The sequence below is a fragment of the Bos javanicus genome, chromosome 3 (assembly GCF_032452875.1).
Source record: "Bos javanicus breed banteng chromosome 3, ARS-OSU_banteng_1.0, whole genome shotgun sequence".
NCBI classification, from domain to species: Eukaryota; Metazoa; Chordata; class Mammalia; order Artiodactyla; family Bovidae; genus Bos; species Bos javanicus.
The window spans coordinates 48,666,395-48,682,609 of record NC_083870.1 but is presented as its reverse complement, the minus strand read 5'-3'; the positions used below and the strand labels follow the sequence as shown (position 1 = coordinate 48,682,609).

The 16,215-nt window shown below is 36.7% G+C and overlaps 1 protein-coding gene across 3 annotated transcripts in view; it reads left to right on the top strand.

Moving 5' to 3' along the window:
* The window catches only part of TLCD4 (TLC domain containing 4), a 70,323-nt gene that overhangs the window by 34,758 nt on the left and 19,350 nt on the right, over positions 1-16,215 (top strand). For all 3 annotated transcript variants that reach the window (XM_061411130.1, XM_061411128.1, XM_061411129.1), the window contains exon 6: positions 15,891-15,964. In XM_061411130.1, the coding sequence (XP_061267114.1) occupies positions 15,891-15,964 (74 nt within the window). The remainder of the gene's footprint in view (positions 1-15,890; positions 15,965-16,215) is intronic.

Genomic DNA, 16,215 nt, shown 5'->3' with positions numbered 1-16,215 from the left:
CTTGGAAAGCACTTTGACTTGATACTTCTGAAGCTATTTAAGCTGTTTTTTTCCCAAAGATTTTCTAATTGGAACTAAATGAAAAAGTGAAGAATGGAGGCTAATTACCTGTAGGTTCTAAGTGTATTCCCTGCTGAATAGTTATGTAAGTAACAACTTTACTTTATCTGATATGACAAAAGTCAGATTGTCATGAATTTAGTGTATTGTAGGTGCCATGGATGGAGGAGCCTGGTGGGCTGCAGTCCATGGGGTCGCTAAGAGTCGGACACGACTGAGCGACTTCACTTTCACTTTCCACTTTCATACATTGGAGAAGGAAATGGCAATCCACTCCAGTGTTCTTGCCTGGAGAATCCCAGGGACGGGGGAGCCTGGTGGGCTGCCGTCTATGGGGTCGCACAGAGTCGGACACGACTGAAGTGACTTAGCAGCAGCAGCAGGTTGTAAAAAGGTTTAGAGTTTAAGAGGTTTTCTCTCTTTTGCTTACATAGGCAGGTAAAAAAATTCTATGGTTTTTTTCCTGATATTCAACTTTCATCCCTTGGGCAGGATACTCATAATCAGGGAAAATATGACAGGTTCTCTTATCATAAAGGAAGTGACACATTTATGCTTTAATATCCTATTTTTAGGGGTAAACCACCCTCTTTGTACTCCATTTCTGACTTCTTGGGTAGCCTTACTTTTCTTGTGTTCTTTGTGAATCACTGCCTCCCCTCAACAAAACCAATGAGTTATAGTATATTTGGAAAACTTTCAAACTTGATATGAAATGACTGAGTCTATGCATACTTTGCCAGCTCTTCTGCATCATTCCACTACCTTAGGATCTAATCATTAAACCATTCTACTGCAATTTAGGAAGAAAATTTGGTTTCAGATGTCATTTGTTATATTTATTTCATGATTGTGTCATACTTCAAGGGTGAGGAATTTTAGTTTTTCTTTAACATTTTACCCCAGTATCTATATTTTAAAAACATATTGCCAGCAATTACATATGAAGTGGTTTTGAAAAATGAGATCTAGTGTTTACGATAAGATAAAGTTGTAATTTACATCAGGAGACAAGAAGTAGAAAAATACTGATCTTATATTTAGTCTAAAGAAAAATTTCCCCAATGCCATGACTCACTAACATTTTATAATTAACAGTGTTTTAAAAAAAACTATTGTTTTTGAAGATTATTTTAATAATGTTGCCTATTCTCAATTCTTTCTTTTCCAGCTGAGCCACAAGGGAAGCCATTCTCAATTATGGAGTTCCCTTGTGGCTCAGAAGGTAAAGAATCTGCCCACTGCCTGCACTGTGGGAGTCCTGGCTTTGATCCCTGGGTCAGGAAGATCCCCTGGAGAAGGAAATGGCTACCTACTCCAGTGTTCTTGCCTGGAGAATTCCATGGGCAGAGGAGCCCGGTGGGCTACTGTCCACGGGGTAGCAAAGAGTAGGACACAACTGAGCGAATGAGCACATCAAATGACTGAAGTAAAGTTAGGAGGAGGAACTAATAATGTGTCAGGTGATGTATTTTATATTTAAATGTTTCAGGCTGGAATAATAAGCTGAAACAAATAGATGGAACTTAATAGTGAGCAAATGAACTGAACTGAACTGAATAGTGATGAATGTCAAGGTTTGCATTTGAGTTTGACAGTGTATAAAAAGAGGGAAATGACCTGGAAGTAGCAGATGACCACAATTGTAGGTGTACCAATAGCGTGTCCATCTGCTAAAATAGAAAGTTGTTTTTAAATGTGTACTCTATTAGGGGAGGTTTGGTATCCAGTTCAAACAAATTACAGTTTCTTGATTAGACCATACCGAAAGCCTCTGGAGTCTCTAAAATTGCCTATGTCCAGAGGTGAGCTGCCAGATAGCTGTAGAGGAGAGATTAGATTAGGTAGCTATTGTCCCAGAATAAACAACTGAAGGACCCAGAGAGGTCAGCATAGAAGAGATAAGTTGTAGGACATCTATGTGGTTTTGAAATGTCCTTAGAAATGTGAAACGACTATTCAATGGAAGAGGAATTAGACTTACTCTGGTTTAACTCAGACATTGGAACTAGGACCAAAGGGGATGGTAATGAGAGGTAGGGGAGACTTCTCTTTTATGAGAGACATCCCCAATGAATAGAAGATTTTAACAACAGCCTTTTAAAGTGATTCTTCTCCATAAGGTATCTTCAATCAGATAGGTATAAAAATGGATCTAATAAGCAGAAGCTTTAGGTAGGAGCTTGTAATAAATTATCTTTAAAATTCTAATCTGAGATTCTGTGATTCAGTTGTTTTGATGAAATTATTGGATTTATTCCTAATATGGAGAGCTAAGCACTGGGCAAGTAAGAATAAGCTACATTTTGTCACCAAGTTCTTAAGTAAGGAAGGGGTGCAAGCAGCTGGTCTGTAAATCCATTCACTTCCTTGGAAGAAAGGGAGGGGGAGAAAGAAGGCAAGTGACCCAGGTCTAATCTCCTGTCAACTGGAACTTTAACTCTGAAATGACCTTAGCCTATTCCTGGCTAAGGATTCGCTGTAGTAAAGAGAAGCCAGGCTCTGTGAGGCCTGCCTCCTTGGAGAATGTCGTATAGGCTCTACAATATTTTTAGAGGCATAAGATAAGGACATTTTATAAGATAGACTCCTATTGCTGTGTGAAGAACTTTGTAAACCTCACCTTGTAGAGCCTTCACTTCTTTGGGCCAGAACTGCTTGTTCAACACAGGAAGGACCTGGCTTGCCAACTGCCCTTCATATCCCAAACCTCTCTCTGCTTCCTCTGCATTAATCTGATAGTCTCTCTGCTTGTAGCAACTAGTAAAGCTTAACTCTAGGTAAGATCACTCTTTCCCATGAGCCTGATTTGGCAACCTAGTCCAGTGTGTTACCTCAAACCATCAACTCTGCCTTGTAAGTAAATCATCAAAAACTTTAAATGATTAAAGTGAAGCAAACAGTAATTGAATACATGGTAGAATTTGTTCCCAAATCTCATTTCTATATTGATGGTGCTTTAAAAGGGTTTTCTTAGATCATGGAAATGACCTTAGATTCTGAGTCAGTTCAAATAGCCTAGAAAAAGTACCTCCTAATTGCTACAGTAGAACATAGTCAGTTTTATACAAAGCCCAGTTGGGATGCCCATAAATGACCTCACACCAATTATACTGCCCTAGTGGTGGGAAAATGTGTCCATCCCACTCCACACCATTGATAGTGGCACAATATTTAGCATCATACTAGCTGTAATAGGTGCATAATAATTTTATTTATCTTTCTCCCTCACCTTCTGAATTCCTGACCCTAGCAGTTCTTGGCTATTGGAAAATTAAATTTCTCGTGATAAGAAAATCCAGATTTTCATAATCACTGGCTGAAAGAAGAATTTTCTTTAAGCTCTAGAAGGGATCAGACAAATCTTATTTTGTTTTCTCTCACAGAGTCATGCAGAGTCCATGGCCAGTATGAATTCTATTATAGACAAAGCGCCTTAAAGGTAGATGCCAGAAGTAGAAATACCATATTGACCTATATAGCAAAGAGAGTTTACTCAGTTGTGAGTTTGCTATAATTTATTACAGTAAAGTATCAAAATGTGTAGTTTATTAGATCTGAATTAAATCTGTCCTCTTAATAGCATCTATCTGACTTATATTTTAGTAGGTTTTGTTGATGGGGTAAGGATAAGGTAACAAGGAATTATACGTAACCTGAACCTTATTTAATGGCTTCCTCTGCCTGTGGAAGCCTCTACCACACGTGATGCTCACTCTCATGGGTGGATTGTATTAAACAGATGAAGAGTCATTGATGTACAGGATTAGAAAATATGGAAGCCAGGCTACTGAAGCATAGCTCACTGGCTCACAATGGTTTTGAACTAAGGAGTTGAGGGGTAAGGAATAAGAATAAGAATATCCAGGGTAGATAGCTACCTAATTAAATACCACAAGTTGCAAGATTTAAATATATGAAACTATTTTTAAACATTCAAAGGACTTCCCCGGACCTTATCAACCTTGTATTTTTCTTTTCACAGAATTGTTGTAGGACCTTTAGGCAAAAAAATAATTTGATGCAATTTACATATTTAGAAAGATGAAGCTGGAGGTGATACGTAGAGGGAGAAAAGTTTTGTGTGGAAGGATCTCTTTGAGGAGGTTATTGGAGTAATGTAGATGATAGATTATGAAGAACTTAACTTTGGTGGTTTTATTAATGAGCAAATTCAGTTTAGTTCAGTTGCTCAGTTGTGTCCGACTCTGCAACTCCATGGACTGCAGCACGCCAGGCTTCCCTGTCCATCACCAACTCCTGGAGCTTGCTCAAACTCATGTCCATCGAGTCAGTGATGCCATCCAGCCATCTCATCCTCTGTCGTCCCCTTCTCCTCCTGCCTTCAATCTTTCCCAGAATCAGGGTCTTTTCAAATGAGTCAGTTCTTCACATCAGGTGGCTAAAGTATTGGAGTTTCAGCTTCAGCATCAGTCCTTCCAATGAATATTCAGGACTGATTTCCTTTAGGATTGACTGTTTTGATCTCCTTGCAGTCCAAGGGACTCTCAAGAGTCTTCTCCAACACTGCAGTTCAAAAGCATCAATTTTTCGGCACTCAGCTTTCTTTACAGTCCAACTCTCACATCCATACATGACTATTGGAAGAACCATAGCTTTGACTAGGCAGAACTTTGTTGACAAAGTAATGTCTCTGCTTTTTAATATGCTGTCTAGGTTTGTCATAGCTTTTCTTCCAAGGAGCAAGTGTCTTTTAATTTCATGGCTGCAGTCACTACCTGCAATGATTTTGGAGCCCCCAAAAATAAAGTCTCTCGCTGTTTCCTTTGTTTCCCCATCTGTTTGCCGTGAGGAGATGGGATTGGATGCCATGATCTTGGTTTTCTGAATGTTGAGTTTTAAGTCAACTTTTTCACTCTTCTCTTTCACTTTCATCAAGAGGCTGTTTAGTTTTTTGCTTTCTGCAAAGGGTGGTATCATCTACAAATCTGAGGTTATTTATATTTCTCCTGGCAATCTAGATTCCAGCTTGTACTTCATCCAGCCCAGCATTTCATGTGATGTGCTCTGCATATAAGTTAAATAAGCAGGAAGAAATATCCATAATAATAAATAAGCAGGAAGAAATAATGAGGAAGAAACTAATCTAAAAGCAACATTGTAGTCAGTAGATCATGGTGACTAATTTAGATTTCAGAGAAGGAAGGGAAACAAGAGGGCAAAGTGACCCAGGGCACTAGAGGGGGAGACCCTAAAGGAAATGGGAGAACCAGTTTGGGCAGAAATGTGTTTGTATATTTCAGGTTTGTGGTGATACATGGTTATTCCAGGGGAAAAGGGCTCATATGCCATTAGAAATAAGAAGTGTCCTGTCGGTGCAGGGTAATCACAGTCAGGGACCCAAAGAAAGTCAGTCCTCTAAAAGAGACAGAGGAGAACTTCAGAAGTGCAGAAAGAGAACCACAAAAGAATACATTTGGTAAACAGTGGTTAAGGCAACACTATAATTTAAAAAGCTATGATAAGAAATGTTGGTGCAGAGCTATTTGAAAAAATTAATTTGTTCGCTCATTTTTATTTGAGGATTAGGAAATATTGACAAGCAAAAAGAGAAGCTAATGCTCAATCTCACAATCCAGAGATAACTATTTATATTTGCTTAATCATCATTTACATGTAGGAATATATCCTATCTGTGTATATGAATAATTAAAAAATACTCTTCTGTATATGAATATATATTACAAAAATAGGATCAAACCCCAAAATTTAAAATTTGTTTTACATATTGAAGCATTGCATACAACAAAATAAGGTAATCTGTCAGAAAGCAAGGAACCTATCAAAGACTAATAGGGTTTTCTCAGAAGGACACCGGAACTAACACAATGGCTATCCCATTGGTTAAAAATGTGACAATTTGATCATCAGTTAGAATACTGACTTAGGCCAGTGAAACCCATTGACTCACAAGTTTTTAATTATATTAAAACAAATGAAGGGAGGAAGAAAGCTGGGTGGTCCTTGCGTGAGGTCTCATGTGGGTGCTGTTAGGTAGCAGTTGAGACTGAATAATCTAAAGGCTTGACTGGATTGAAAGGGGCTCATTCAAGTAGCTGGTAGTTCATGCTAGTTCCCTGCTGGAACATCAGTAGGCTCTTTGCCTCAAGCTCCTGTATGTGGCCCCTCCATGTGTCTTGAGCGTCTCACAGCCTGGCTATTGTGTTCCAAGAGGGAGCATTTTAAGAGCAAATATTCTAACAGACCCAGGAGGAAGCTGCATGGCTCTTTGAGACCTAGCTGCCGAAGACCAGAACTTCATTTCCTCCGCGTTCCGGTGGTCAAATGAGTCACTGAGGCAGCCCAGATTCAAGGGGAGGAAAGTAAGACCCAAGCACATGATCTGAGGAACACTGTGCACATGCAGGAAGGGACAGAATTGATGGTGATCACTTAGGTGACTGTAAGCCACGTCTTAATTGGTCAGTGTTAGATATCATGTATTATCTTCTTGCTATGGTGGGTAAGAATTTAACTCTCTCACCTCTATCTCCTTTCCCTTCTTTCTTCCCATGTAGTTAAAGTAATTTGAGTTCCTCTCACAGTTTCTTTGAAAACTTTATAAACATTTTTATTTTGGGTTTGTAGCACCTCTTGATCCTTTAAGGTGAAGATGTTTATGCTTCTGTCCTTCCAGTTTCTGTCATTTGTATGTGAACTTTTGTATCACTAAGATTTAACAATATTTGCCTTATATTCTATAATCATATTGCATTTCAGTTGATTCTACACAGAGAAAATGAAGTGTTTCTTATAACTGTATTAAAATAGTTCCCTGAACAGCTAGGATTATTTTTCCTATCTAATTTTTGCTTAGACTATTTGCCTTCTTTTTTTTTCCTTGTAACATATGCCTTTATCATATATTTGAATTGTCCCATCTCTTCAGTCAAATTCCCCAGATACCTGCCCCTAGAGCTCTCCATTCTCCTGCCCTCTAGGTGTGCTTGTTAATGTCCCAGGCTTCCTGCCATTACTCTTCTGGTTTGAGGCCACTGCTTCTTTACCCCATATCTGTCTTGGTTTATTCACTCATGCTATAGTATATCCTCAAATATTTTCCAAGAAAGGGGGTAAAGGAGGTATACTCTTGAAATCTTCAGCAAGTTCTGAAAATGTTTTTATTTTCAGGCCATCTAGTTGCATCATTATCTCTGTGGATGGCATATAGATAAACAATCGTATTTAATCAGTTTTCTATCTTTATGTGTTTTTTAAGTTTTACTATTGTATATAACTTGCATAAACATTCTTATGTCTTCATATTTGTGCCTATACATAGTTATTTCAAAGGTTGGTTTTGTGGGGTTCCTGGGCAAATAGTATTTACATTTTTAAGGGTAGTGACCTGTTCTACTAAAATTCTCTTTAGAAAGGTTACCCAGTGTCCTCCAAAGATGTATATGTATATGTGATTGAATTGGTTAACATGTAGGGAGTGTTATGTGTAAATGGTTCTTTTCATCAAGAGATTGGTTGGTTTTGTTGTTGCATCTGTTTGTTTTTGTCTTGTGAATGCTGGCAGTACATAGGGCTAAGGAACTCTGAGGAGGATAGGCCAGAATTTTTTGTGCAGAGTGGAACTGATACCTATGAAGAAGACAGACAGGTACTTGGACAGTCATTAAATATTTGAAGGGTTATAATATGAAAAGAGGGGCTTCCCTAGTGGCTCAGGCGGTAAAGAATCTGCCTGCATTGCAGGAGACCCATGCTCAATCCCTGGTTTGAGAAGATCCCCTGGAGAACAGAATGGCAACCCATTCCAGTATTCTTGCCTGGAGAATTCCATGGACAGAGGAGCCGGGTGAGCCGTAGTCTGTGGGTTTGCAAAAGAGTTGAACGCAACTGAGTGACTAACACTTTCACTTTCATGTGAAAAAGTGATTTTGGATAGCCAGAATCTGGAATAGGACTAGTGGGTAGATGTCAAAGAGGATACAGATTAGTTCTGGAACTTTTGGAAAGCAGCTTTAGAAGATGCTACTCCTCTTAACACAGAGTTTTCCATGCTAAGGGGTAAACTGTAAGAACTTTTGTAGAAGGGATTTAAGAAATCTGTGGGTAACTGAAATAGGCAATCTTTAGAGGCCATCTCAATCTCACCACATTTTGATGGTCATAAGCATAAACTTGTCATGAAGAAATAAGTTCAGCTTGGATGCAGTATAGTTGTGCAAAGTGAGATATAAAGTTGATACAACCTACTGGGCAAGTAAAACAGGTGAGTCTTCCCTTAGAAGTACTTATTTTCTTTTCCAGCATGAATATTTTTTCTGCAGCAATTAGAAAGTAACATTAACTACTTTTTGAGGAGTGATTATTGATATATAGTAAAATAGCAGTAGTGAACCTACATTTTTGTCCTAATTGTGATGATGATCTGTCTTTCCTATCATCTGTTCATTGTCATCATCTCAGGCATGGCCTTTAGTCTTGTGTAGTCATCCAGGGATCAATGACTAGAGTTGAAGGCTTGTACCTAGGCAGGAAAGAATACATCCTTTCAGAACTTGTTCAAACTTAATCTTCTTAATAGCTGTGGTAAGAAAAAGTACCTGGTTCTATTTCACTTTTAACCTTAAAAAAAGTGCTTTTTTGCAGTGCTTTTCTGTTTTACTATTTTTCCTCTTTGCCATTAGTATGCATTGTGTCTTAGTCTCATATCAGCTCTGTCATAAGGGTGGTATTCTGCTTGTTTTACACATGGAGAAACTGAGGTTTTGGTCTTCTTTGCCCAAGGTCACCCGGGAGAGCTACGGTTCAAATCTTGGTTTTCAGACCACAGGCCCATAATCATTCATTAACTATCCTTGCCTCCTTAAACTTAACTGCTTAATAATCATCATGAATTGCCCAAAGAGGATAATGTTTTGCAGACTTTCTAAGCAGTCAGTTAGCCTGTAAGTCTTCATGGAAATTCTATCATGAGTATTAGGATAAAGAGGTCATGGCATCCAGAGACCTCTCATCTGTCAGTTAACTGTAACTCTGTCATTCTGTTTTATAAAGTGATGAAGATCATGGTGGTGGCAGTGACAGCCATACACTCCTAACAACAGCTCTGGTACAAAGTATTCCTCATATTTCAAAGAGATCTGGAAATGGGGTTAGGGAAGTTCATCAGTAGACAAGAGGTCATGGGATGATGAGGGACTCTGCTTGTGTGCTCATTGAGAACCTGCTTCTAGCTCTTTTCCTTCTGATTGGTAGCTATTACATAGGTCTCAAGTTCCCCTACCTCTTTTAGTTGCCTGCCCACTTTTCCTGTCTTGCCTTCACTAACCTGAATGTATCAAGGTTTGGAGATTAATCATCTATCTTTTTTTGCTCGTAACAAGTTTATGATAACCTCTAATGCTGCTCTACCGATCTCTTTAAAGAAATTGAAATTGAGATATTTTTCTGTTTTCATTTTCGGGTGGAATACTAATGTTCTCATCAGGGTGCAGTGACCCCCTCAGAAATAGGTCCGAAGGACTCTTTTAGGATTTTGATTTTTGAGGTGATTCTCCTTTACACTGGTTAGCAGGCGAGGCTCAACTCAGGAAACAAAGCCAGGCGCTGCACTAAGCTTTATAGATAGAACAGTAAATGAGAAACAGGGGATGTAGGTATTTGCAGGAGGCTAAGTACAATAACAGACAGGAAGGGGTCAGAAGAAACTTTTCTAGTGGAATGTATCAGGTCCACCTAGATAATAGTTGCAGGTTTTGATGAGGGCTTTTGTAAATCTTCCCTAATTATGATTTCAGAGAAGTAGGGAGCTAGTTTCCTTAGGACTTCAATCTCTAGGTAGGACAGTAGCTCTTTAACACTAGTGTATATGGGAATCAACTAGAGGACCTGTTAAAACTAGATAATTGGTGTCACCCCCAGGGCTACTGATTCAGTAGGTCTGGGATGGGGTCCAAGAATAAAATATGCAAATTTAGCAAGTTCCTGGGAAATGCTAATGCTGCTAGTCTGGGAACCACATTTTGAGAATCTTTGGCTTACAACTAACTGATTCTCTTTAGAAAGAGGTAAGAGAAGTTAAGAGAAAGGTCAGGATGTTATGCCCATTTTTTTCAAAGAAAATCTAGAGGAAATTTTTCGAAATGTGAAAAATTTGTATTTTGGCCATATTTAGATAAAAACAATGTACCAAAAATACTATTTTTACTAGTAACTTTTAATACTTAAAGAATATCATAAAGTCAGGTTTAACCTGATATTTGATATTTGATTAATAGGTATTTTAAATTCTGTTCCAAATCGAAAGGAGTTGGAAGAAGTAATCTTTTAAACTCTCAAAAAAGTCTTAGACATAGTATATGTCATGAACGTATTTTTTTGTTTTTAAAAAGTTAACTAGAGAGTAATTCATAGAATTCTCTTTTAAGGTTTAAGATTAAGGGTATTGCTACTATTATCATTTCAGTATTTTACATGACTATGAGGTGTCTTTTAAATATTTTTGAAGTTGCATAGAATTCAAATTAAACAAAAATAAATTTTAGAATTGGATCTCATCTTTGGAAAAACTGTTTATTTGAAAGACACAGTGAGTAATTAAGCAAGGATTTTGACTGACCGTAGGAGCGCATTAACTCACAGTACAGCAGTATGGACTATCATATTCTCTAAACATTGGATACACTTTTCTAGAATAGCATAGACTTAAAAAAACTAATCAAAGAAGAAGAAAATCATTAAGAATAATGGATTGAATGAGGAGCTGCCTTTAACTGAGGAGGGAAAGGCAATGTTATGAATGAGAGAATTTATCTTTAAGAAAAATAGGAAATGTTTATTATATATCTGAATTTATTATAATGAAAGATTATACTAGTAAAAATATTTCCAAGATTTTTACATCTGGTTCAAGTAACAATCTTACTAAAATAACTTTTTTCATTTCATTTTCTGTCCTCTGTGGCCCCAGTCATATTATTTGTAGCTTTATACTATTTGCAAGGCTTTTCTCCCTTAACCTATTCACTACAGAATTCAACTATGGAAGGAGAGAAAAGAAGAGCATTTCAACTTCAGAATTTTATTTGAATGGTTTGTCATTGAATACAATTTCTTATTTTTCTGACCTTTTCTTAATTTAACTATTCTGACCACTTCTTTTGAAAAAACTCACCTAAACTTGAAACAAATCACTCAAACTAAAAATAAGCCCACAAACTATCCAGGAACCTAGAATATGAGTGACATTTTTTTCTCCTTTTCTCTTTAAAGTGCTTTTTTTTTTTTTTCCTGCTGGATGACTTAAGAGAGGCAAGATGCTTGTTCTGTATTCATTTCCACATCTCCTAGCTGGGAATGTGATTCCTATTACATATTAAAATGAAAACATTCACCTGCCATTTGGAATTCATTATAATAAAATTCATAATAAAATAAAGTTAGGAGTGGCCTGCCTATGTCTATCCTGGTTTTACCATTTTACCATCAAAAATCCTACATCTCATGAAACCCCTCCCTGTGATGCAAAAAAATCATGGCAACCATGATTTGCAGTTCTCAATAATGGTTCATTTGTTGTCACATCACTCTGAATGATGCAACTTAAGTGTGTTGTAATCATGAACCATAACAGTCATCCTTGACTTTGCCCATTGGATTAATGCTGTATTTTTTTGAAACAGTGTTAGCTTAATTTATTAGCACTGTACATATTGTGACCATTTTTTCTAAGAGTAGATAATGAAAATGACAACAGTTGTGATACCACCAAACTGCCACAAGCATGACCAAGAAAGAAGGTTATAGTAGTTTTTATATATGGAAATATACATAGTATATATTATTGTGTATAGTGATATGTTATCATAGATGGATAGAAAAACAATTAGGAAGTTGGATAACCAAGGCAGAACATACTGCACAATATGCATAAAAGAATTTTGAGTTGAATTGTGTCCCCTGCCCCACCCTCACCTCAAATGTATATGTTGAAATCCTAATCCCCAGTACTTCAGAATATGACCTAATTTGGAAATAGGGTCATTACAGAGATAATTAGTTAAGTGAAAATCAGGCAAACTTGAGTAGTATTGGTCCTTAATCCAATATGATTGGTGTCCTCATGAAAAGGGGATTTGGTCACCAACATGCACACAAGGAAAACGTCATATGAAGATTGGAGCTGAGCTGCCAGAAACCAAGGAACGGTTAGAATCTAGGAGAAAGGTCTAAAATAACTTCTTCCCTAAAACATTCAGAAGGAGCATGGCCCTGTTGATCCTTGGTCTTGGACTTCTGGCCTCTAGAACTGTAAGATAATACATTTTTGTTGTTTAAGGCATTCAGTTTGCAGTACTTAGCTATGGCAGCCCTAGCCACCAACACAGGCCTGCTGGAGAAGAGGATGTAAAAGCACCTGAAGAGACCAAATCTCGCAGGTCTGGAATAATACAGGCAGGTACATCTTAATCTGTGCTTTTCTCATCTTGCAAAAAGACACCAATGCTCAAATGAAAATAGCAGGCATTGACTTAGCTTGGATATTCCACATGAATGTACACATTTTATCCCCTTGATTGCTCTGTGAAACTGAGTAAAGCTGGATTTCCTGATTCAGAAGGTGCAACTAAAATATTCTATAGGTGAAAGAAGGGGGAAATTTTGGTAACAGATGTGATGGCTTCTTATATAGAGCTGATTTGTCAGATCTTACCAATGATCATTCTTTCTGCAGTATATCAAATGATTTATTGAATCACAGCAACAAAAAGGTGTCCCCCTCCATCTTTGGTATTTTGATTTGAAAAATGGATTTTCAAACTGAATTTTTGATTTCTGTGAAGATTATAAAGAAACCACATAAAACATGAAAATTGTTGATATATAAAAACAAGTTAGATTTTGCTCATCTATCTACATTTTATAGCAGACAGTACTATTGTCAACTTTGGCAAATTTCATTCAGTCTATAAACTTCTTACCAAGGAAAGTGAAAAGATATTTCCTGCTAGATGTCTTCTACATCTTGTATACAATCCTGTTAGAGGAACGTGATTTGCTTACCTGTGACACTGAAGCTTTCATAATGAAAGTTCTTGTTCATCTTTCATTTACTCAAAACCTGAAGAAACACTTAATGAGATATTTGACTTTATGGAGATGGAAGGAGATAACCTTTGTGGACAAGAGCCTACAAGTAGCTATGACTGCTGCCAGCAAATGTTGGCCTGCTCTGCAAGCATATGTTCAGAGTGTGAGGCAAGAGGAATGTCCTTTAGTTTGGAAATAGATTGAGGATGAGAATGCATAAAAATGTTGCAGTGAAACGGATATTTATGTACTGGTTCTCCAAAATGATGATAGTTGAAGAGGCCATAAGGAGCTAGAAAATGGTGAACTATCAGTCCCTGCATCGTTTGATGTTATGTGCAGATTGTGAAATTGCATACAACGAAATGAGAAAACTTATGGAGTGAAATACTGGCTCAGGTTTTTGGAAATAAGACTGCCTCAGAACTCAAAAATGTTACCAGAGAAGAGTAGCTTCATTAAATAGAATTTTTTTATACTAAAACTATAACTTACTGGAATTCATTGAGTATGCTCTAGGGTATCTTAAAATGATATGTGTTTTAGACATTTTAGAAATAGATGGCATATATGATGAATTTATGCATACAAATGATCTTGCAAACTGCTGGTCTACCAGAACAAGCCTGTAGCTACAAAGTGAATGGATATTGTTAGAGAGCTGGAAACTGAATTCTTATAACTCTAAAAGCCTGCTATTGCTAATAAGTAAATTTTTATGTATTTTATGCTTAAACAACTTTATTGAGAAAATATTTAGCTTGAGATCATCATATTTGACTGATACCAGTAATGTGGACCTCTAAGAGCACAGTTAGAAGTCAAAGTAAATTTTGTATTTAACTGTAGTTGTTTTAATCCTGCAAAAGATAAGGATATCCTAAAGGCTGCAGACATTTCAGAAAGGTACTATTGGAAAAGGAGATAAAGAGTGAAAATATCCTACTATGTCATGGATAAAAAGATATAATTTTTTTTATTAAATATGGGTAACAACTGTTTAGTCCTATTGTATTTGCATTCTTCTTTTAAAAAGTCTTACATTTATGCTTCTGAAAACATTATATAATCTACTAAATTTCAATATCAAAGAGAAACAAAAGATCAGAAACATTATAAAAATATATTTTTCCACAATTTGATTTGTTTGATTAGCCCCACTATTAATTACTAGTTACTGATATTAACTAGTTCTATTATTTAAATAAAAGCATTTACTGTAACAGAAAAGTAAATAGTGCAGAATAATATAGAATCTCAAATTCACACATATTTCTGTGTTAACGTAACAACACATGTGGATAGTTATTTCCCATGGATTGTCATGTGTTTTTGAACTGCTGTGGCTGTGTCCAGTCGCCTCTAAAATGTTGACGATCATCTTCCCCATTACCCTCCACATGCACAGACTCATCTTGGCTATTGTCTTCATCTCTCTGTTGTCCTTTCTTCTTCCTCATAACCCATTTCAGTTTCACTAAGGACAGCGAGTTTGAGATGATGAAAAATTTTAGTTTTAGATTTATCTTGGAAAAACTAATTCTTGCAACCCAGCTCTCAATGTATAACCCCTAAAATAACTTACATAGAGAAGAACTGAGACTCTTCAAATAAAAAGTCCCATTCATTATCATTTTCTAAAATATTGCTTTATATTGTTCCCATTTGGAAGGCAGTGTGCTATAAACAGTGGGAAAAATGTTTCTGAAGTTGTATATCTCATGTTTTGAGGGCATGCATGCTAAGTCATTTCAGTCGTGTCTGACTCTTTTGCAAGCCTATGGACTCCAGCCTTCCAGGTTCCTCTGTCCATGGGATTCTCCAGGCAAGAATAATGGAGTGGGTTGCCATGCCCTCCTCCAGGGCATCTTCCCAACTTTGAAATAAACCCATGTCCCTTATGTCTCCTGCATTGACAGGCAGGTTCTTTACCACTAGCACCATCTGGGAACATTTTGAGGGCAGGTGGAACTATTTCTTTTGGTCTGTAATCATAATTCTGATTTAATTGGAAGTGCTATAATGATTCCATTAACCTAGTAACACTTTTAAAATTACATAACATTTTTGGAATGTATACTTTTGGTTTTATTTCTAATGGTTATTAACAGTATTATACTTTTCTTGTTATTAAATTAGTGAAATGTACTAAGCATTATGTTTCTAAATTCAGAAAGGTCCCCAAAGTATGTGTTTTAGCTATAGGATCTTCTGATTGACAAATATATTTTTCAGGTCAAATATGATAGATAAGGTTTAACATGTGTTGTTACATTTGGCAAGTGTGTGTCTGCTCATAGGCTTTTATTGTTATTTAGGAAGTGAAGCACACTCTGGAAATTTTTAAGGTGTGTCTGATGGATTTAAACTACATTCCTATTAGATATTTAATAGCTATAAAATTACTCAACTTTTGAAATTCACACTACCATGATCATTATTTCTATGGTAATTTGAGAACGCTGTTACTCATGGCCATTTGCAGAATTCATTAGTTCAGCATGAGACTACTGCTTGAAATCTGTCTGAGTGAACATTATGTACATAAATGAACATAAGTGTGCAATATGTTGTCTTTAAAAAATACTGTAGAATTCTAATGACATTTCTAAGTTTTCATAAAGAAGATCACTTTAGCAGACTTGGTTTGTGTTTATATTGATCATTGTTTTATGCCAAGAAGCTGTTGAATGTCTCTTCAATGATTGGAGATTTTGATAAGAATGTTAACCCTGACATGATGTTTTATATTTATCACCCAGAATGATGGTGTGCTGGTGTATATTGGGAATTTCCGCCTGCTTGCAGAACTTTCCAGCCCTTTTGTGAATCAGCGGTAGGTTACTGATATCATTAATTATTTTATACTTGGGTTGTTTAGTTTAGGGAAATGTTTTCCTCAAGATCCTAGCTATAAAAATGAGAATATGTGATATGAATTATCACCATTGTACAAATGAGGAAATTGAGCCTTGGAAAGGTGAAGGAAACTAAGCCAAGATTGGTGGTGACCCTGGCTCTTAAACCTAGCTCCCTTTGTGGTATAACAATACTTTGTTTTACTGGATTTATCTTGGGTCCAGTTAA